This window comes from Mus caroli, chromosome 5 (assembly GCF_900094665.2).
Source record: "Mus caroli chromosome 5, CAROLI_EIJ_v1.1, whole genome shotgun sequence".
Classification (NCBI taxonomy): Eukaryota; Metazoa; Chordata; class Mammalia; order Rodentia; family Muridae; genus Mus; species Mus caroli.
Genome location: NC_034574.1, coordinates 137,874,993 through 137,896,447, shown reverse-complemented (window position 1 = coordinate 137,896,447; position 21,455 = coordinate 137,874,993). Strand labels below are relative to the sequence as shown.

Genomic DNA, 21,455 nt, shown 5'->3' with positions numbered 1-21,455 from the left:
TCTGTGTAGGACCCCCTATCTATCTAATCCATCCATCCATCCACCCATCCATCCATCCATCCATCCATCCATCCATCCATCCATCCATCCATCCATCCATCCATCCATCCATCCATCCATCCATCCATCCATCTATCCATCCATCCATCCATCCATCCAGTCTGTCATGACTGTCGTGACTTGGCCTGCGGCCCCTTTAGTACAATAGGCGAACCATAGAGATGCATCTTAGTCCTCCAGGGCGCTTAGAAAGACCTACGCAGGCGAGGCCTCTTCCCAGAGGCGGGGTTAATGACGCACTTCCGCTTCGGTTTGTTTTTCTGTCACCTGCCGAAGTGAGAACTGAGAAGGCCGGGTTCGCGTGTGTGCTGTGTCTGTAGTGGCCTTTTCTGGGCCTCGTTTTTGGGAGAGGGTACCACTCCGCCTCGGTTTCAGAAAAGGTCCGTGAAGTCATTGGGCTTTGCCCTTCTAGAAAGCAAGCTCGACCTGGACGGTCCAGAGGCTCCAATGGCTGCGGGCTCTGGGGTTGTCCCGCCACCTCTCGGTGCTGGGCTTTGTACGGTGAAGGTGGAGGAGGACTCTCCGGGGAGTCAGGAGTCCTCCGGTTCCGGAGATTGGCAGAACCCCGAAACTTCTCGAAAACAGTTCAGGCAGTTGCGCTACCAGGAAGTGGCCGGCCCTGAGGAGGCGCTGAGCCGACTTTGGGAGCTCTGTCGGCGGTGGCTGAGGCCGGAGCTGCGCTCCAAGGAGCAGATCATGGAGCTGTTGGTGCTGGAGCAGTTCCTCACCATCCTGCCCCAGGAGCTCCAGGCCTACGTGCGGGACCACAGTCCTGAAAGTGGGGAGGAGGCTGCGGCCTTGGCGCGAACTCTACAAAGAGCACTGGATCGGGCCTCTCCGCAGGTGAGACTCGTGTGGGCTCTGCGTAGCACCAGAGAGATGGCTTAGTGTTTAAGACCCTGAGCTGCTCTTCCAGAGAATGAATTCAGTTCCCAGGACCCCATATAGAGGGTCTCACAACCATCTGTAGCTCTAACTTCAAGTGATCTGCTGCCATGATCTAGGCATCTGCATTAACGTGCACGCGTGCCCAGTCGTGATGATTCAGAGAATACAGCCTGGTTGTCTACACACACACACTTTGAATGAGAATGGCCCCTATATTTGAATATGTTAGGTCCATGAGAAGGCATCTTGGAAAAAATACTCTTGATGCTTATTACTGGTTTTGAAATACAGTTTGATTTTCTTCTTAAAGGTAGAGTCTCTCTGTGTGTCCCTATCTGACTTGAACTCATTATATGTTATACCAGACTGACCTTTAACTCACAGAGATCCACTTTTACTGTACCTCCAAAGTTCAGGGATTAAAGGTTATTAAAGCTTATTGAAACAGAGCTCGCGTGTGCCTTTTAGAATACAATCTACAATCATTGTCCGTGTAAAAAGTCTAGTTTCTTTTTATTTTTGTTTCCTGTGTGTGACTATGTGTACGAGTGTATGCCACACGTGTAGGGGTGATCAAGGAGCACAGAACAAGGTAGTAGACCCCTGGAACTGGAATCACAGGCTGTTGTTCGCTGCCTAATGTGGGTACTGGGCACGGAACACAGGTCAGTCTACTGGAGGGACAGGAAGCGCTCTTCTGGTTCACCTCTCCTGCCCGTGAAAAGCTAATCTCAAAATATTCTGTAGGTCCTCCCCACAAAATGCCATTTTATACTTTAGCTATGTTTTTCCATCTCAGCACGAGGGACATTTGGGCGAATGCTTAGTTGTTGGGGGCAGACACTCAAGCACTTCAGATTTGGGGATCTTGGGTTTCAAAAATGTTGGAGCACCGATTTCATTCCTGACGGAACTGTGAGATACTCTGAAATTGTAAGCAGTACGTACGGCTCACTGTGATTTAACGGGCCAGAAGTTGAGTCCATGCTCAGCTGAATTCATTGTTCCTGGGCTTGGGGTAAGGCCGAGCCCCATTACAGAAGGGTCTGCCGGAGCACATATACTCACTTCCTGGCAGTGAGGAAGCAGAATGGGTATGCAGAAAGGTGTCAGGGCAAGCTAGAGCTCTCAGGGACACTCCTCTGCATCGTCCACCTAGAATTGTCTCTACCCTGCCCCCAGTTGAATTAGGATCTTATGTAACCCAGGCTGGCCTAGAACAGCCCACTATGTAGAGGGAAGAGTATGACCCTAGAATTTCTGACCGTCCTGCCTCTACTTACAGAGTTCTAGGATTATAAGTATTTGCCGTCACATCTGGTTTACGTGGTCCTGGGGGCTGAGCTCAGCTTTGTGCATGCCAGACCAGTCAGTAGTCTTAAACTGAGCCACATTCCAGTTTTTTTTTTGTTTTTTTGTTTTTTTTTTCCGAGACAGGGTTTCTCTGTGTAGTCCTGGCTGTCCTGGAACTCACTTTTTAGACCAGGCTGGCCTCGAACTCAGTAATCCGCCTGCCTCTGCCTCCCGAGTGCTGGGATTAAAGGCGTGCGCCACCACACCCGGCTCACATTCCAGTTTTAATTGCCACTTTGGTAAGCCACAGTGCTAGAACTCCGATATTTCACCCTTGCTTTCCCTGGACTGTCATAGATGATCCACAGAAAGTCTTTTCAAGGTTATAGGAGGAGCCAGGTAGCACATGCCTTTAATCCCAGCACTTGGGAGGCAGGGCTACACAGAGAAATCCTGTCTCAAAACAAGAACACAAACAAAAACAAAACCTAACCAAAGACATTATATGTGGCCTTCTAGTGAGAATCTTGAGTCTGTATGGATGTGACACCTGTCAGTAATAAAACTGGTGGCCTATAGCTTAGTCTGGAAGTAGGAGGTGAGACATTCGGGAGGGAAAAAGGATTCTGAGATAGTGCCAGGTGTGAGAGATTTCCCCGGGGAAGATTTGACGAGAAGGACACACAGTACCTCAGCACAGATAACCAACCTCGCAGCAGAATATACATTAGAAGAAATGGGCTAATTTAAGGTATGATCTAGTCAGAGAAGAGCCTAGCTATATGGCCAAGGTATTTGTGAATGTATTTTGAGTCTGAATTTATTTCAGATTAAACTTCTACAGAGAATGGCAACTCTCTTCACTGCTGTGACTAGAGCAAATTGAGGAAAAGGCTTGTTGAAGAAGAGCTACAGTCTGAGGTCAGGAAAGCGTGGGTGGCAGGGGGAGTGGCTGGCCACCTTGCTTCAAGGTTAGCAGTCAGGAGGTGGATGCTGGTGTTCCCTTGCCACCTTCTTTCTGTCCATACAGTCCAGTGCATCTCCTACCCAGGGTTGATCTTCCCTCCACAGTCAAAGCTGTCTGGATATGCTCACACAGGTCAGTCTGGAAGCTTACATTTGGGTGATTCTAAATCCAGCCAGGTTGACACTGAAGATGGTCAGTAGCAGGTCCCTTTGGTACCCAGTTGACACAGCATCTGTGGTTTGTTACTTGACTCTCACACTAACTCCTTCCACTCTAGAGTCCAGCTTCCCCTTAGACGAGTGGCAGTGTTTGCAATGACAGCAAGTGCTAAATGGAGATCTTATGTCGTTATAGGGCTTTGTGACCTTCAAGGATGTGGCTGAATCTCTGACCTGGGAAGAGTGGGAACAGCTGGCTGCAGCTCGGAAAGGTTTCTGTGAAGAGAGCACAAAGGACGCTGGGAGCACAGTTGTGCCTGGTAAGTGCTGTTCTCTGATGAGTTGTCGAATGCGTGGCTTGGGAAGCTGCTCTAGTTTTCTCCCAGTTGCTGTGAGGAAACATTCTGACCAAAAGCGGCCTAGGGCAGGAAAGGGTCACAGTTCATCACTGAGACAAGTCAAGGCAGGAACCTGAAAGCAGGCTACATAAGATCCTGATTCAGTTGGAGGCAGGGGAGAGACATCCTAGGTGGACGATGCAGAGGAGTGTCCCTGAGAGCTCTAGCTTGCCCTGACACCTTTCTGCACCCCCACTCTGCTTCCTCACTGCCAGGAAGTGAGTATATGTGCTCCGGCAGACCCTTCTGTAATGGTGCTCGGCCTTACCCCAAGCCCAGGAACAATGAATTCAGCTGAGCATGGACTCAACTTCTGGCCCGTTAAATCACAGTGAACCTTTTGTTCCTTAAGTTGTCTTAGGGATCTGTCACAGTGACAAACTGACTTAAACAGCATTATAAGGAAGACCGGTAGGAGCTATGGAGGGCACTGTTAAAGGCTGGCTTAGCCTCGGATAGCATTCTTTTTCTGAACAATAGCTTGTTTGAGGTTCTGTTTCTTTCTTTTTTCTTTTCCTTTCTTTCTTTCTTTCTTTCTTTCTCCCTTTCTTTCTTTCTTTCTTTCTTTCTTTCTTTCTTTCTTTCTTTTTTGTCTTTTCATATTTAATTTTATTTGTCTTGTGTGTGTGTACACGTGCCACTGTGCTTGTGTGGAGATCAAAAGACAAACTTGTGGAAAGAAGTTTTCTCTTATTACATTGTATGGTGAGGATCATCAAACTTAAGCTGTTAGGCTGCTCTAAGGTGCATTTACTCACTGAGTGGTCTCTGCAGCCCCATCATCTGCTGTCTTATGCAGTTCAGGACCTTCTTGCTTAGGGATGGTACCTCCCACAATGGGTTGACGTGTTCTACATCAAAGTAATCCCCCACAAAGAGCCCACAGGCCAGTCTAATCTAGGGATGCCTCAGTTGAGGCTTTCCTTCCATGGGCTGTGTCAGGTTGACAGTTTTTGCAAAGCAGGATTAGTAGCTGAGGTCTCTATGATCTGTGAGCTAGTTTGCCATTCACAAACATGGGTTAAGAGCCTTAGAAGTTCTTTTGTGACTTAGGCTGGGTTTTTCTGTTCTCTATTTTATTTTGTGTACATGTGTTTGTTTCTAATAATTTTTGTTGTGTTTGAGACAGGGTCTCACTGTAACTCTGCTGGTCTGGAAGTTACTATGTAGCCCAGGCTGTTTGGACTCAGAGATCTCCTGCCTTGGCCTTCAGAGTGCCGGGATTCAGGAGATGTGCCGCTACACCTGGCCCTCAATAACTTTTTGTTGTAGTTGTTGTTTTTGTTTTTGTTTTTTCGAGACAGGGTTTCTCTGTGTAACCCTGGCTGCCCTGGAACTCACTTTGTAGACGAGGCTGGCCTTGAACTCAGAAATCCGCCTGCCTCTGCCTCCTGAGTGCTGGGATTAAAGGCATGCGCCACCACACCTGGCTCAATAACTTTTTAGTTGTTCTTTAATCATATATATATGATGTACTTTGATTAGAATCAACCCCCATTCCTCTCTTATCCCTTCCCCTCCTCTGGAACCCTTCTTCCCCAAATGTTCCTTCCTACATTCCAGTTTGTGGTGTTTTGTTTTAATTAAGGTTGCATGTGCAGGATTGTGGGGTAGTTTCTCAAAGCACAGGCAAATGACAATGGCTACATCTTGAAGAAAAATCATCCTGGCTCCCTCAGCAGTGATTAATGACCCACAGTCTCTCAGCTAGAGGTGGGATCTCATCTGCCCCTCCCCATCTGTATGTGTTTGTGTGGGTGGACATAGAGGTTTATATGTAGAGGCCAGAGGACAATTTTTATGCACCTTCACCCAGTGCTAGGCTGAACTGGCATTGGAACCTTGCCTTCATATGTTGGCATCACCAGCTATGCCCATTATAGCTTATCTGGGGTGATTTTCTCATATTAACCCAGCCCACATTCATGGGATGAAGGCTATCAGCCTGTTCTGATATCCTTTCTGTGTCTACCTCTTATTGTAGCTGTGCAGTAGGACTAGGGAAGAATGCCTTGGTAGCTGTAGGCACAAGTACAGAAAGAAAGCTTTTTGCTGTACAGGCAAAGTGCATACCCCTGATGGGCTCAGTTCCACATAAAGAGTCTGGAGGAGGACACCTAGAAGCCTGTTAGAGGCACTTCCTTTACCAGCATTTTCTGTTTCACTGTCACACAGGCGTGAGATGATAGCAGCTTTTATTTTCCTGTTTCAGGCTTGGAAACTAGAGCTGTGAACACAGATGTGATTCTAAAGCAAGAAATTTTAAAGGAGGCCGAGCCACAGGCATGGCTACAAGAAGTGTCCCAGGGAAAGGTCCCAGCATTTACCAAATGTGGTGACACCTCTGAGGACTGGGAAGAAAAGCTGCCAAAAGCTGCTGTACTGCTGCAGCTCCAGAGTTCTCCTGAAGAGCAAGGATGCACTGCTGTCCCACTTCTCATTGGTGTGTCCAGAAAGGAAAGGGACTCTAAAACTAATGAATTTGAGAACAGTGGCAGTTCTGTCCTTGGTCAGCACATCCAGACAGCAGAGGGACTGGGTACCAACGGTCAGTGTGGGGATGACCACAAACAAGGTTTCCATGTCAAATGCCATCCAGTGAAGCCTCACAGCTCTGTGGACAGTGCTTTGGGGCTTCTTGAGACCCAGAGGCAGTTCCAGGAAGACAAACCTTATAAATGTGATAGCTGCGAGAAGAGATTCAGACAGCGCTCGGACCTCTTCAAACACCAGAGAATCCACACCGGTGAGAAGCCCTATCAGTGCCAAGAGTGTGGGAAAAGCTTCAGTCAGAGCGCCGCCCTCGTTAAGCACCAGCGGACACACACAGGTGAGAAGCCATATGCTTGCCCAGAATGCGGGGAGTGCTTCAGGCAGAGCTCACATCTGAGTCGGCATCAGAGAACCCATGCCAGCGAGAAGTACTATAAATGTGAGGAGTGTGGAGAGATCGTTCATGTTTCCAGCCTGTTCAGACATCAGAGACTACACAGAGGAGAGAGACCATACAAGTGTGGAGACTGTGAGAAGAGCTTCAGACAGCGCTCAGACCTCTTCAAGCACCAGAGAACCCACACAGGAGAGAAGCCCTATGCATGTGTCGTCTGCGGGAGAAGATTCAGTCAGAGCGCCACCCTCATTAAACACCAGAGAACTCACACAGGAGAAAAACCTTATAAATGTTTTCAATGTGGTGAAAGATTTAGACAGAGTACACACCTTGTCCGACACCAAAGAATCCATCAGAATTCAGTCTCCTAGCTTCCATGTGTCTCTGCATGACTCACGTGGCTTTTGTTGTTGCTACTGTTGAGAAAAGTTCTCACTGTGTAGCCCTGGCTATCTGGCAGTAGCTATGTGGACCAGGCTGGCCACAAACTCAAGAGGTCAACCTGCCTCTGGCTTTACCTCCTGTGTGTTGAGATTAAAGGTGCCCACCACCTTCCCCAACATGACTTTGGTTGTGATTGTTCAGTTGTTTCTTTGTCTCGAGGGTGCATTGTCGTTTGGGATATCTCAGTCATTCACAGATTTCCTTAGACAAGACAGTAGGTCTCGTTTGAACCTTTCTGTTTGGTTGGTTTTTGAGACAGGATCTCATTATGTCTCACAGGACAACTTGAAGGAGTTGGTTTCCTTCTAACTACCTGTAGGTTCCAGGGATGACCTCAGATCATTATGCTTGGCAGCATTGTCTTTACCCACTGAGATATCTCACTGGCCCAGTTATTATAAATAAATAAAGTTTTATTTATATATACTGCAGAGGAGGAAGAAGGAATATAGGGAACTTTCCAAAGATGAATGGGGCCATGTTTGAGATGTCTAATGATAAGGGTTAAAGGGCAGGGTCGATGGCTCAGCAGTTAAGATGACAAATACTGTCCTTGCAGAGGACCTGAGTTTGAGCCCCAGAAACACTATACCCATCTATAACTATAATCTTTTTCTGAGGTTTCTCATGAGACAGAAGGGACTTAGAGGCACTTCCTTTACCAGTGGTCCAGGAGGACATCCTTGGGGTCTTCAAAAGGAGAAGACTGAGTACAGAAGCATTTGAATCCTGTGGCGTCAGGGTTAAGGGGGTGGTTCAGAGCATAATGGTGTTTGCTACCAAGTCAGACAACCTGAATTCCATCCCCAAGACCAACATGGTAAAGGGAAGAACTGATACTCAAAAGGTTTCCTCTAACCTCATACATGCTATGCCACATACATACCTCACCCCCACACTAAATCTTTTTTAAAATGCCCAAGACCTGGGACATGATTCCACTTTGCTTTGAAGCTGTATTATTGGAGTTATCCCTAGTGCTGAAAGATTCCACTGTGTGTACCAAGATAATGCAGTGGAGCCCCAGGCCTTGACCATACATGTGCTTCTAGGACCTCCAAAAATGCTCATGAGAGCTTTATAGCTCAGTGCTAAAGCCTTTGCCTCCCATGCACAAGGCCCTAAGTCCAATGACTCCAGCATCTCAACAAAACAAAATGAAATTTGTTTTGTGACCTTTTGTTTCAGACAAAGACTCTTTAGCCCAGGCTGGCTTCAAACTCACAGTGATCTTGCCTAAGGCTCTCAAATCCTGGGATTGTTGCAGTGTGCCACTCTATCCAGCTTTCCCATGAGACTAAACATGCAAGTGGCTGGAAGGTGGCCTATAATTGTATTAGTGACAACTCTATAATGGATTCATCCTTTTCATGAACACAAAGCAGTAGATAAATGGGATCCTTGAATGAGACTCCTCTCTTGCTTCCCCTCTGCCCCAAGACAGAGTCTCTGTGTAGCCCTGGCTGGCCTGGAACTCATTCTGTAGACCAGGCTGATCTTGAGGAGAGGTCCACCTGCCTCTGTCTCCCGAGTGCTGGGATCAAAAGCCTGTGACACCCACTGCCCCCTTCTCTCTTGCTCATTAAAATCTTGAAAAGTCAAAAGCATTCAGAGCTGAACCCTTGATACTAGCTCTACACTCAACTCTAAATACAGGCAGACTCAAACATTCTGAGGCGAAGCAGGGTTTGGTTGGTAAACACCTGTAATCCTACCACTTGGGAACTTGACATAAGAAATGTTGGGCTGGTGTAGATCTTTGGTCCAAGATAGAATCATTTAAGACACTAAGATGATGACCCATGTGGGACCACCCAGCCCCTTCAGGGAAATGGTAACTGAGCAGTTATACTCTTCAGAAGTCTGTTGGCCCCTTGTCTCAGTAGAACTGCTCGACTACAGCCCCCTTCTATACTAATAGCTAGAGTGAAGTAAATTTTGTGTGCTGCAGTTCCTTTTGCTTGGAATAATTCCCTTTTCTCTAATGCTTTCCCACCAAACTCTTAAAAAGCAGTCCAAATATCCAGAAATGAGCACAACTTGGACTATAGGAGGATTTCTGGTGGTTAGATAAAAGCCACCATTCTTCAGGAATGGTAAAAAGAATTGTGAATATTCCACAGTGAATAGCAGGTAAAAGGAATTGGGAAGCCCAGTTTTCTGTCAAAAGGAGTCATTTTCCTTACCTTTGGCATTTACCAGCATATCAAAATGCATGCTGGCCTCCAGTCTCTCAATATCACATAAATACCCATTACACACAGCAAAGTCCATGTAATAGCATTCTGGCTCTTTTCATCTTCTCTATGCTTCTCCCTTCAGCTCCTGTCCTGGACTCCCTCCCCCCACCCCTCCAGCGAATCATTCTTCTTATAATCCTGCTATTCTCACTCCCACCCCACCCCATGCTCTCACTCTTAGATTGCCCCGATCATGTCCAGTCAGATGCCCATGTTCAGTCTACTCCTCTCTCTGCTCTTCCAGATGCCTCTGGCTGTTCCCTCTCACTCATATCTACAATAAACATCCCCTCTCCTGGGGGCTGGAGAGATGCCTTAGAGGTTAAGAGCACCAACTGCTCTTCCAAAGGTCCTGAGTTTAAATTCCAGCAACCACATGGTGGCTCACAACCACATGTAATGAGATCTGACGCCCTCTTCTGGCGCATCTGAAGACAGCTACAGTGTACTTACATATAATAAATAAATCTTTTTTTTTTAATCCCCTCTCCTTATGGGGGCTGGAGAGATGGCTCATCTGTTAAGTGCACTTCCTGCTCTTCCAGAGGACCCAGGTTTCATTCCCAAAAATCACATAGGAATTCACTACTGTCTCTCTAACTTCAGCTCCAGGGGATCCAATGCCCTCTTTTGACTTCAGTGGGCCTTGCATGCATGTGATACACAGACATATGTGTAGGCAAAACACCCATGTACATAAAAAGTAATTTAAAAAAACCTTCACCTTAATTATACCATGGAGTGGTCATGTCAGTTTATACAGGCAGTGCACACATATAATTCCCATACATGAGTTGCCACTGCTAAAAGTTTCAGGCCAACCCAAAACATATACTGATTTCCAGGCTAGACTGACTCTGTTATTGCATACAGTCTTGCTGTATTTCAGGCCCAAAGTTGAGAATTAATGGCAAGATAATGCCTGTAGCTATATAGTAGTCTGACTTTGGCGCTAACATGGCTTAAATCTAATACTTCTGATTTTGGGTCAAAAAACTACCTTTACGAGCTTTAGAAAATACCCGTTTAAGCAGGTGTCAGCTGTGGAGGCGTGTTTGCAATCATGGAAACCACTTAAGCATGTGGAGTGGAACTTCAGAGGGATTTGGGGTCAGAGCAGTGAATAGCAAGTAAAAGGAACTGGGGAGGGTTAAAACAAATGTTCCCTATTCAAGATTCAAGGCTTCTCTGCTTTTCTTTTTCTTTTTTTTTTTTTTTTTTTTTTTTTTTTTTTTTTTTTTTTTTTNTTCGAGACAGGGTTTCTCTGTATAGCCCGGGCTGTCCTGGAACTCACTTTGTAGACCAGGCTGGCCTCGAACTCAGAAATCCGCCTGCCTCTGCCTCTCTGCTTTTCTTTCTTTTCAGCATTGGGAATGGAATCAGAGCCTTAAGCACTCTGGGACTGAGCCACACCCCTAAGCCTCTCATTTCTCAAGAGAGATCCAAAAGCAGAAGACAAAAAGTCAAAAGGTCCCTTTTCTCTTTTGTCCTTTGCTTCCGCCTGGGATCAGTCTCAAAATGCTCTACCTAAGTGGTGATCTACTTCCCATGAGCCTCTGCTTCCCGCTCCGGCAGGGGTGCGTGCGCACTTCCCAGCAGCCTTTGCGCGCTGCTGGAGTTCTGCGGACACCAGGACTTCAAGATGGCGTCGATCGGTGAGTACTCGGCCCTTGCCTGGCCTTGGGGTTGGAAGCCCGATTTGGGCACAGGCTCCAGGGCCACAGTGGGGTGAGAAGGAACCGCGGGAACTCTTGCTCTTCACCCGGAACTTCACTGAGGCCTCCCCGGAAGCGCGCTGGACACTTACTATAAGGTCCTGTGCTCCCGCCCTCCTCCCTCCACTCTGCAGCGGATTTCTGCTGTGCATCGCCTGGCCTGGCGGTGGAAGACCCAGTCAGCACGGAGAGGCTTCTGGGGGCCTGCACATGCGTTGCCCGGAACCATTTGTCTGGCTCTCCGCGGAGGACTAAGCTGCTGCTTTTTCCTCCAGCGCGACAGACACAGGCAGGGTCACTTGAACCTTTACGCTGGGCAGCGCTTGGACCTCCCTGGAGATGAGGCTCAGATTACGATCCAGGACCAGCGAGTGCCTAGAATGGTTCCCGACACCACATTATGCTACATACGCGTCGACAGAATACGCCTACTGGGGTGAAGTGACCTGTTCAAGGTCACCAGTCCTGAGAGAGCCTCGCTGGGATTCAGACCTAGGTTGGCGGGTCTCATGATAAATGAGATTACCTTCCAGAGATGTCCTTGTGACAGACAAGCAGATGTTCCCTTCACACGTACGAGTCAATCTCGACACCCATTCATTGCGCACCGTTGGGATTACACATAATTGGTTTTGTTATTATGTGTCCCACGCGTGTCTAGGTATGGTCATGGGAATGTGTCCAGGTTAGAGGACAACTCCGAGGAACTCCAGTAGCCAGGCCAGCCACTTCACAGTTGTCTACCTCCTCCTTTTGAGACATGGTTTCACCATGTAGCCCAGATTGGTCATGAACTTGCTGCCACAGTCGTGATGTATTAGCGTCTATCTCTGAGTGCTAGGATGACAGGCCTATGCCGCCGTACTTAGCTTGTTACAGTGTTCTTTATCTCAGCCTGGGAAGGTGAAGGGGTGGGGTGTCTAAAAACGGGGTGTGAAGGAGCTGAGCCTTTTTGATTTGGTTTGGTACTTGGTTTTGCAAGATAGGATTTCTTTGTGTAGCTCCAGCTTGTAATGGAACTCATCTGTGGATCCACCTGCTTCTGTCTCCCCAGTACTGGGCTTAAAGGTGGAGATCACTGCCACCTGGGGCATTAGCAGCTATTTTATCTGTAAAATGGTAGGAGATGGTTAGTGAACACAGCTTTTAGAAGAGACAACGGGAAGAGCATTGATGACACTGCTCAAGAGGCTGAAAGAAGCACAGTCGTCAGCCTGGGCCTTCCTCTCCAAAAAAAAGTTGAAAAAAATAGAAGTTTTGGATCCCAACCCCTACAGGATTTCTCTGCCCCTCTGGCTATCCTTGAACTTGAACTCCATCTGCCTCTGCCTTCCCATGCTAGGGTTGAAGGTGTGTGCCGCCACTGCCACAACCACCACCACTATCACATTTCCTTGTTTTTTTTTTTTTTTAAAGACAAGGTCTCCCTAAATATCTGTGGCTATCCTGAAATTCACTAGATAGATCAGGCTTGTCTGGAACTCATAAAAGTCTCTCTGCTTCTGCCTCCTAAGTGCTGGGATTAAAGGCATGCGCCATCATACCCAGCTTAAAGTTTGCAATCTTATTTAAGTAGAGGGTCAGTGTGAAGAGACCTTTGAACGAAAGACTAAAGAGTTTAGTACACTTCGCCAGCTGGGGGGTGATATTGTACACCTGTCACCCTAGCAGTGGGAAAGCTGAAACAAGAGGATTAGCCATGAGTTTAAGGCTAGCCGGTACTATATAGCAATACCCTATCTCAAAATACCAAACCAACAAACAAAAAAAGATGACTCAGTTCAAGAGAGATACTGGGCGGGGCGGGGCAGGGGTGGGGTATCGAGTTACAGCTCTGTTTGTGGAGTGCTTGCCCCAGAGGCACAAAGTCCTGGGTTCCATCCTCGGCACCACATAAAGCCTGTAACTCCAGCACTTGGAAGGTAGCAGGGTCCGCTATGCCAAAGACATCCATTGACATACAGCAGCAGGTTTGAGCCCAGCATGAGCTACATAAGATCCTGTCTTAAAAGAAAAAAGGCGAGCATGGTGGCACCTGAGTATGTGTGTTCGTGTGTGTGTGTGTGTGTGTGTGTGTGTGTGTGTGTGTGTCTCTCTGTGTCTCTGTGTGTCTCTCGCGCGCGTGTGCGCGTACATGTGCACATGTTCAGAAGAGCCATGGGAACTGTATGGAGGTCAGAAAACAACTTTGCAGGCTCTGTGCTACTGCACATACTTTTAATCCCAGTTCTCAGGGGGTAAAGGCAGGGAGATATCTGAGTTAAAGCTCAGCCTGGTCTACATGGTTCCAGGAAAGCCGGAGCTATAGAGAGAGACCTTGTCTCAGAAAACAAAGATAATTGAGAAAGTGGCCACCCCACAATGAAGGGTTCTGTTGGTGTTGAAAGATCCTGACAGAATGTAAAAGGTCACAGAAGCCCTAAAATTGGCAAAATAGATGTCACTGTTAGCAGAACTAGCTTCACTAATTTAAAAAAATAGAGGTGCACAATACTCTGGCCACTCCTTGAACCTATGTGTCTGCCAATGTTTTGACCGTTCCTTGAACCCATGTGTGTGCCCACTGATGAAGCCCATTGCCAGGTGTTTGTAATGTTGGTTGCTGGGGAAGAGTCGGAAAATCTCCCCAGCAACCACAGCCCAGCCAATCCTGAGTTGCTACACCTGCACCAGACTCTTTCCTTGTACCCCTCCCATACATATTTCTTGAGAATAGACATTGTTTAGATCTAAAAATCCCCTACTCCCCCCCCCCCTTCTCCTTTCTCCCCTGAGGGCCTATAAAAACTGGGACCTCTTTCCCCTCGAGGTCGACTCCTCTACCCCTGTGTGGGATATGAGTCATCCCCAGAGCTTTTGACTTTCCCCGAATAAAGCCTCATGTGGTTTGCATCAAGCTTGGTCTATCGTAAGTTCTTGGGTGTCCGCTATTGTCCTGAGGCCTGAGCGAGGGGCTCCTCTCGGAGTCTTTCAGTGTGAACTGGGCATCTGTTTTTCCCTTGGGGTATGTGAGTGAGGTCGGTTCACACAATATGATCTGTGTAACTCAGTGAAGGATTTGGAGGTCACGCCTCCTAAGTATTGATGGGTTTTTGAGTGAGGGATATAACAGTTAGCAGTAGCACATACGACTTGGAAGCTTTGGGAGAGGTGTTGTCTGGGGCTGGAGAGATGGCTCGGTGAGTGGAGATGACACAAGGTTGGTTCCCAGCTCTCACATGGTGGTTCATATTCATCTGAAACTCTAGTTCCAGGGCATCTGATGCCCTCTTCTGACCTGTGTACACCAAGCATGTATATGGTGCATGTCCATACATGCAGGCAAAATACCCATGTACATATAATAAAAATATTAAAATTTTTTTTAAATATTTATTTATTTATTACATATAAGTACGCTGTACTTCAGACACACCAGAAGAGGGTATCAGATCTCATTACGGATGGTTGTGAGCCACCATGTGGTTGCTGGGATTTGAACTCAGGACCTTCAGAAGAGCAGTCAATGCTCTTAACCTCCGAGCCATCTTGCCAGCCCCCTAAAATTTTTAAATGATGTATTTTTATTTGATGTGCATTGGCATTTTGCCTGCATGTATGTTTATATGAGGGTGTCATATCCCCTGGAATAAAGTTACAGATAGTTGTAAGCTGCCATGTGGGTGCTGGGAATTGAACCTGGATCCTCTGGAAGAATAGTCAGTGCTCTTAACTGCTGAGCCATCTCTCCAACTTCAGAAGAATAATCTTGAAATTATTTACTTTTTTTGGAGACAGGGTCTTTCTGTGTAGCCCTGTTTGTCCTGGAACTCACTATGTAGATCAGGCTGGTCTTGAATTCATAGAGATCTACCTGACTCTGTTTACCAAATGCTGGGATGAAAAATGCATGCACTACCATGCTCGGCTCTTTAAAAATAATTTTTGTTACAGTATTCTGTGTGTGCAAGCATATGCAAGCCACAGTTGTGGAGATTGGTTCTTCCACATGCCCTAGGGCTGCCCCAGGACGTGGACAGAGATATCCTGAGATGAACTTCCAGAGCATGGAACAAGTTGTGAGGTCTGACTTGTTTCCTTCCTATGTATGGGTTCCTCTCAATGCAGGGTAATCGTTATTACAACTCTGTGATGACAAGATACCACAGGGCTGGCGAGCTGGCTCAGTGGTTAAGAACACTCGTTGCTCTTGCAGAGAACCTGGGTTTGGAGAATGTTAGGGGGTTTTATTTTATTTTATTTTGGTTTTTCGAGACAGGGTTTCTCTGTATAGCCCTAGCTATCCTGGAACTCACTTTGTAGACCAGGCTGGCCTCGGACTCAGAAATCCGCCTGCCTCTGCCTCCCGAGTGCTGGGATTAAAGGCGTGCGCCACCACGCCTGGCTGGGGTCTTTATTTTTTGAGATAGAGGTTTGTTTGTCATTCACCCTATGACGTCTTGATATTTTGTCTGCATCTCCTGAGAGCCAGGATTATAGGTGCATGCCTCCCTGCTTGGCTTCAGGGTTAGCTTTTTGGTGTCCTAAGCTGCTCCATTTTATTCTCACCTGTGGTCCTTAGCTTTTCTTTTTTACAGTCATTCTCAGTAAGCTGTTAGACACCGTTCATTTAGAAAGCTTTCTTTTATGTGCATGTGTGCGTTTGCCTGCATGTATGTCTGTATACCACATATGTGTCGGTGCTGGGAGTGACCAGGAGGCAATGGATTACAGACTCTTGTGTGATGCTGGTAATTAAACCCAGGTCCTCTGAGCCATCTCTCCAGCCCCTGGTGTTTAAAGGCTTTGCTAAGCAGCTCTACCATTACATAGGCTTAGGCCTTACAGTATCGTCTTTAGTGTGTTATATTTATTCACAAAATGGTTCACGCGCAGCATCTGTGGACTCCATCTACTTGCAGGAACAGTTGAAAATGACATGGGAGAAGTGTTGTGTTGCTGGAGGGTTATTCTGTGTTTTGTTTTGGTTTTCTTGCAGTGCCATTGAAGGAGAAGAAGCTCATGGAAGTCAAACTTGGAGAGCTGCCGAGCTGGATAATGATGCGGGATTTCACCCCCAGTGGCATTGCAGGAGCCTTTCGGAGAGGTCAGTGTCTACGGGCAAGACGGCAGAAGCAGTGCTCTGGTCTTAACCCGGCCAGCGAGGGCCGTACTGGCTGAGATTGATGGGCTTGTGGAGGGGGTGATGATGGTGGTTAGCTCCTGAGTTTTTGTATTTGGGTGACAGTGTGGGCAAGGGCAGTGGCTCAGTGGGTAATGTGGACTTGAGTTTGTGTTTCCAGAGCCCTTGTAAAAAGCAGTGTCTGTTTGTAGTTCTGACACTGAGAGGCACATAACAGGATCCCAGCTCACTGGCAGCCTTGACTCAGAACCTGGTGGAGACAGGTAGGAAGCTACCTGATGTGATCGCTGGCCTCCACACACTTTGCTCTCACAGCCGTGAATGTGAGAGCACACGTGCCATTGGCAAGCACACGTAAACAGCAGAGGTGAGCACTGAGATGCTTTGGCTTAGGAAATGTTTTGCGGTGTTTTGAGGCTATAAGGCTCAAGCTGGCCTTGCACTTCCTTCAGCCTGCCTCAGCCTCCCAATGGTGCCACCATGCCCAGCTCAGAATAACTTCATTGCTCAGAATCAGTGCCTCTGTCTTAGAGGAAACTGAAAACCAGGTGTGGTTCCATACAGGGGTACTTGTAGCATTAGGAAGCTAGAGGCACAAAGGTCCAGAGGTCAGGGTCACCTTCAGCTGTTAGCAAATCTGTTGGCCTGGGGTACATGAGGCTCTTGTCTCAAAAAGAAAGATTACAAACAGAAAGAGACTTGGTTGAGATAGTTTGGATAGTGGTGGTCCCAGCCTGAGAGGGCCCATCCTTCAAGCATCCTAAAACACTTCAGAGGGCTCGCTCAGGTGCTCGTCCTTCAGGCCTTACTTATAAGTAAGTGCAACACTGGTCAGATCGTCCGATGGACATGTGCACGGCCTTGGGCCTCCTCTGGGCACCATACACTACTACTCCTGTGACTTGGCCTAGCTTAAGGCTTTCCTTCCAGTTCTGCCCCTAGAACATTCTACCTTTACCCCCATGTCTATTATAGCTGTCCAGGAAATTTGTATAGCCTATGCCCACGCCTGTAGCTCCTCCCAGGCAGCCATTGCTATTTAATTTTTTTTTTTTTTTAAGATTCATTTATTTATTATATGTTAGTATACTGTAGCTGTCTTCAGACAATCCAGAAGAGGGAGTCAGATCTTGTTACGGATGGTTGTGAGCCACCATGTGGTTGCTGGGATTTGAACTCCGAACCTTCGGAAGAGCAGTCGGGTGCTCTTACCCACTGAGCCATCTCACCAGCCCCCTAAAAATTTTAATCCCTATCAGATCATCCCATTTTAGTTGTTGTTGGCTTTTGTTTCATTGTTAGGCTCTCACTATATAGCCATGGCTAGCATAAAACTTGTAGACGAGGCTGACCTGAACTCAAGAGATGTCCTTGCCTTTACTTCTCAGGGGCTGTGTTTGTTATGAGACAGTATCAGGTGAGCAGGCCTCAGAGTCAGTATGTAGCTGAGGAGAGCCTTGAACTTGTGATCCTTCTGCCTCCACCTACAATGCACTGTCTCACCAGACTCATGTATTTTTGCTAACTAGAGTATGCTTGTGTCCTCTGTGGTCAGTGCACCTGACTGCATCTATTAACCCTACCCCTGACAAATTTAAGGCATTCAGTGCTGTTAGGAAGTATATACAACCAATTTAAGTTTATCTCTGACTAGCTTACAAATAAATAAGACTCAGACTATGGTTATTCCATTTGGCCGTGAAAATTACTGGGGTGACTGTGACCCCTGATGTACTCGTCTAACTGCTGCCCTGACCACCTCCCCAGTGGTGTCCCCCAGGTACTTGCTGCTTCTCCTGGCCATGCACTCATAGTCCAGCTCCCCTAGCATGGTGGCTTCCTCTCTCCTCTTGTTCCTCTTCCTCTTCTTGGCTCTCTTCCTGCAACAAGGTCACTCCAAACCCACCTACTTCTAATCCCTCCAGTATTTGGCTGTAGCCAATTTTATTTAACCAGTAGTTATTCTTTTCTTTTTTTTCTTTCTTTTTTTTTTTCTTTTTCGAGACAGGATTTCTCTGTATAGCCCTGGCTGTCCTGGAACTCACTTTGTAGTCCAGGCGGGCCGCGAACTCAGAAATCCGCCTGCCTCTGCCTCCCAAGTGCTGGGATTAAAGGTACGCGCCACCACTGCCCAGCCTAACCAGTAGTTTTAAATCCGGGAACAAGGTTTTAAAAAGCTTGTAAACACAAGAAGTCACTCATGTAGGCCTAGACCTTTTGGGTATAGAATTCAGCATCACAGTACATAGCAAGTGACCAAACCACAACAATGAAGGGCTTGGCCAATCTTTCGGGTTACAGTGAAGTGACCCTTACTGGAGGTTGGAATCTGCAGCACAGTTAGAGTAAGAGGGTTCCCAGGCTAGAAGAGGTGGAGATAAGGTAAGAGCATATAGACTAACAACCTGAGCCACATTCACATGATTAAAGCCAAAGAAAGGGTAGGTGCCCTGTTAAATGGGCTTAGATCCGGGGCTAGTGTTGGGTTATGGAGATAGAACATCATAGGGTATTTGTGTTACCCAGCATCAGCAGTAAAGACTGTGCACTGTCAGTATTGTTGCTATCGAGCACCTCCTCTCTTGCAGGGTATGACCGGTATTACAACAAGTACATCAACGTTCGGAAAGGCAGCATCTCGGGGATTAGCATGGTCCTGGCAGCCTACGTGGTTTTCAGCTACTGCATTTCTTACAAGGAACTCAGTAAGTCCTCTAGCAAGACCTGGGTCCCTGCTACCCAGGAGTGTGGCTTTGTTAGTTAAATATGGCAATCCACCCTGTTAGCAGTAGAGCTCTGGGGTGCTCCTGACCTGTGTGTTCCTCCACCTGAGAGGAAGTTACAGTAATGTGGTGTGGTATGTGTGAAAACAGTTTAAGTGAGGAGCCTAGGAAAAAGAACCCAGGAAAAATAAGATGGAATTAGGCTAAAGTTTAGTGATTGGGAAGCATACTCTAAAATGCTGAAAACTGGCTTACTCTCCTAGTGGCTACTGTAAAGAGGACCGTAAGTAGTCGAGTGTATGATCCAGGGATTATACATGCTGACAAAGCACAGCTGCTCATCGGTCACAGACCTGGGCTGCTGGTGGCTGTGAGTAGGCTTCACGGCTGTTCTCACAGCACCAGCTCGCCAGTCTCACTGGACCTGGGTGACACTTTTTGTTGTGGGGCTATAATGGATAACTGTGTCGCCATTTGACAAGGGAAGAAACTAGCCAGGTGGCAGGTCCTAACTTACCTGGAAGAAAATGACAGGAAGGACTGAGATGATTGCGGTCTGTTGCCGCCACTCTGCTTTCACATGGACACCTGGTAGGAGACTGTTTTTCCTATTTCTAGAACATGAACGGCGACGCAAGTACCACTGAAGAGGGGTCGCTGGAGGGCATTGCATGGCCGAGCATAACTGCCTGCCCCACTCTGACCTAGGAAGAATTCAACTGGCTGAACCTTCATACCCTGACTGAGAACTAGTGTCCAATAAAAGGTGGCTGGTTCACAAATGCTTGCCTGGTGTAGTCATTGTTCTGACTTGTCCACAGTCCAGGATTTTGGCTCTGAAACCTGTGGGCTCTGTACACCATTGTGTGCTTGGGATTGCGAGCTAGCTCACTGCAGGGCAGCATATTATCTGGGGTTTCCAGCTGTCTAGAGACTTGTCCTCTACCATAAGTGCTGTAGCTGTCTAGAGGTGCTGTGGCTACTGGTTGCTTATACAGTATGAAGCATAGACCACTGAATCATGACAGTTTTTCTCTTTAGGGACAGGGTCTCTCTACTTAGCTCTGGTTGTTCTAAAATTGACTACCTAGACCAGGCTAGCCTCAAACTCAGAGATCAGCCTGCCTCTTTTTTTTTTTTTTTTTTTTAAAGATTTATTTATTATATGTAAGTACACTGTTGCTGTCTTCAGACACTCCAGAAGAGGTCGCCAGATCTCGTTGCNGGTTGTGAGCCACCATGTGGTTGCTGGGATTTGAACTCTGGACCTTCGGAAGAGCAGTCGGGTGCTCTTACCCACTGAGCCATCTCACCAGCCCCAGCCTGCCTCTTAAGTGCTGGGACTTAAAGGCGTGTGCCACCACATCTGGCACTTTGGGGTATTTTTGCCTGCACGCATATGCAGTGTGTGCTTCATGCCCACAAAGATGAGAAAAGGTGATCAAATCCCTTTGAACTGCAGTCACCACATGCGCTGCCATATGGGTGCTGGGAATAGAACCCAGGTACTCTTAAGAGCAGCAAATGCTTTTACTTTAAAAGAAAAAAAAGTGTATGGGTGTGTGCTTGCATCCTTTGTGTCCCTGGCACTACAGAGGCCAGAAGAGAGTGTGAGTCCCCTAGAACCGGAGCTGTGGATGGTTGCAGGTACTAGTTATGGAGCTAGGGCCCCTGGAAAAGCAGTAAGTGCTCCTAACTGCTGAGCCATCGCTCCAGCCCACTCCTGGACATTCTAACAAGGCAGAGGATTTGGGGTGGGCCTGAATGTCTTCTGCCTTTCTGCATGAGGTCCACCAGCAACTGGTAAAATGGCTCCAGTCAACAGCTAGTGAATGGATAAGAGGTGCTGGCTGGCCTGTCTGAAGCAAGCTCATGGCTGTCCCGAAGTACCCACCATTCCTGACTCTTCGGATTTAAGGATAAGCTATCAGTTGCTTATGGGATTAGGGGAGTGTAGTGGGTTTGCTGCATGCTGCTTGTCTTCTAATGTTAATTTAGGTCCCCAAAACTGTTCCGCACTAAGACACTGAAGGACCCTGCCCCAGTTAATTCTGATTGGTAAATGAAGATGCCAGCAGCTAATAGGTAGGGGGAGAAATAGGCGTGCCGGGGCTTGGGACCAAGAGGGCCACCATGCCTCAGGAAATTCTGGGGGGGTGGGGTAGGGGGGTGGGGAGGGGGATAACCAGAACAGCCATGTAAAAGGGCCAAGAGCAGCCAAGATGGAACACTGAAATTGATAGAAAGTAGATTTTAACAACATGGAAGTTAGGCAGTTGCCCTGCTATTTGCTGCTTAAGAAATATTGAAATATAAAGGAAATGTTGTGTGTGTGTGTGTGTGTGTATCTTTCATCCAGGAACGTAAATGGTCGCAGGCGGGAAGTAACCCTGTGCCAGGATCTACTAAAAATATTCATACACCAGGAGGGAGGGATGGAGACTACTCACTGCACGGAGCCTGCATGAACAGGGCTTAGAGCCAAGCCTAGTTTGATGACTAGGTACCATCAAACCTAACACGAGAGAGGATGCAGAGGCCCTTCCTAGCAGCAGTC

General features: G+C 47.3%; 2 protein-coding genes across 2 annotated transcripts; both read left to right on the top strand.

Annotated features, from left to right (window-relative positions):
• Window positions 1–303: 303 nt before the first annotated feature.
• Window positions 304–7,233, top strand: Znf394 (zinc finger protein 394). The gene is made up of 3 exons (XM_021162959.2): window positions 304–903; window positions 3,563–3,686; window positions 5,977–7,233. Exons 1-3 carry the CDS (start codon window positions 508–510, stop codon window positions 7,023–7,025), a joined length of 1,569 nt encoding a protein of 522 aa, XP_021018618.1. The 5' UTR covers window positions 304–507; the 3' UTR covers window positions 7,026–7,233.
• A 3,655-nt stretch (window positions 7,234–10,888) lies between these two features.
• On the top strand, window positions 10,889–19,680 carry Atp5mf (ATP synthase membrane subunit f). The gene is made up of 4 exons (XM_021162339.2): window positions 10,889–10,993; window positions 16,032–16,139; window positions 18,764–18,880; window positions 19,517–19,680. The coding sequence occupies exons 1-4, from the start codon at window positions 10,981–10,983 to the stop codon at window positions 19,543–19,545; spliced, it is 267 nt and encodes an 88-aa protein (XP_021017998.1). The 5' UTR covers window positions 10,889–10,980; the 3' UTR covers window positions 19,546–19,680.
• Window positions 19,681–21,455: the final 1,775 nt, after the last annotated feature.

Coding starts and splice junctions, on each gene's coding strand:
- Znf394 (XM_021162959.2), top strand. CDS start 508: ATGGCTGCGGGCTCTGGGGTTGTCCCGCCACCTCTCGGTGCTGGGCTT. Junction 904..3,562: donor TGGATCGGGCCTCTCCGCAG/GTGAGACTCGTG, acceptor ATGTCGTTATAG/GGCTTTGTGACCTTCAAGGA. Junction 3,687..5,976: donor TGGGAGCACAGTTGTGCCTG/GTAAGTGCTGTT, acceptor TTCCTGTTTCAG/GCTTGGAAACTAGAGCTGTG.
- Atp5mf (XM_021162339.2), top strand. Junction 16,140..18,763: donor TGCAGGAGCCTTTCGGAGAG/GTCAGTGTCTAC, acceptor CCTCTCTTGCAG/GGTATGACCGGTATTACAAC. Junction 18,881..19,516: donor CATTTCTTACAAGGAACTCA/GTAAGTCCTCTA, acceptor TCCTATTTCTAG/AACATGAACGGCGACGCAAG.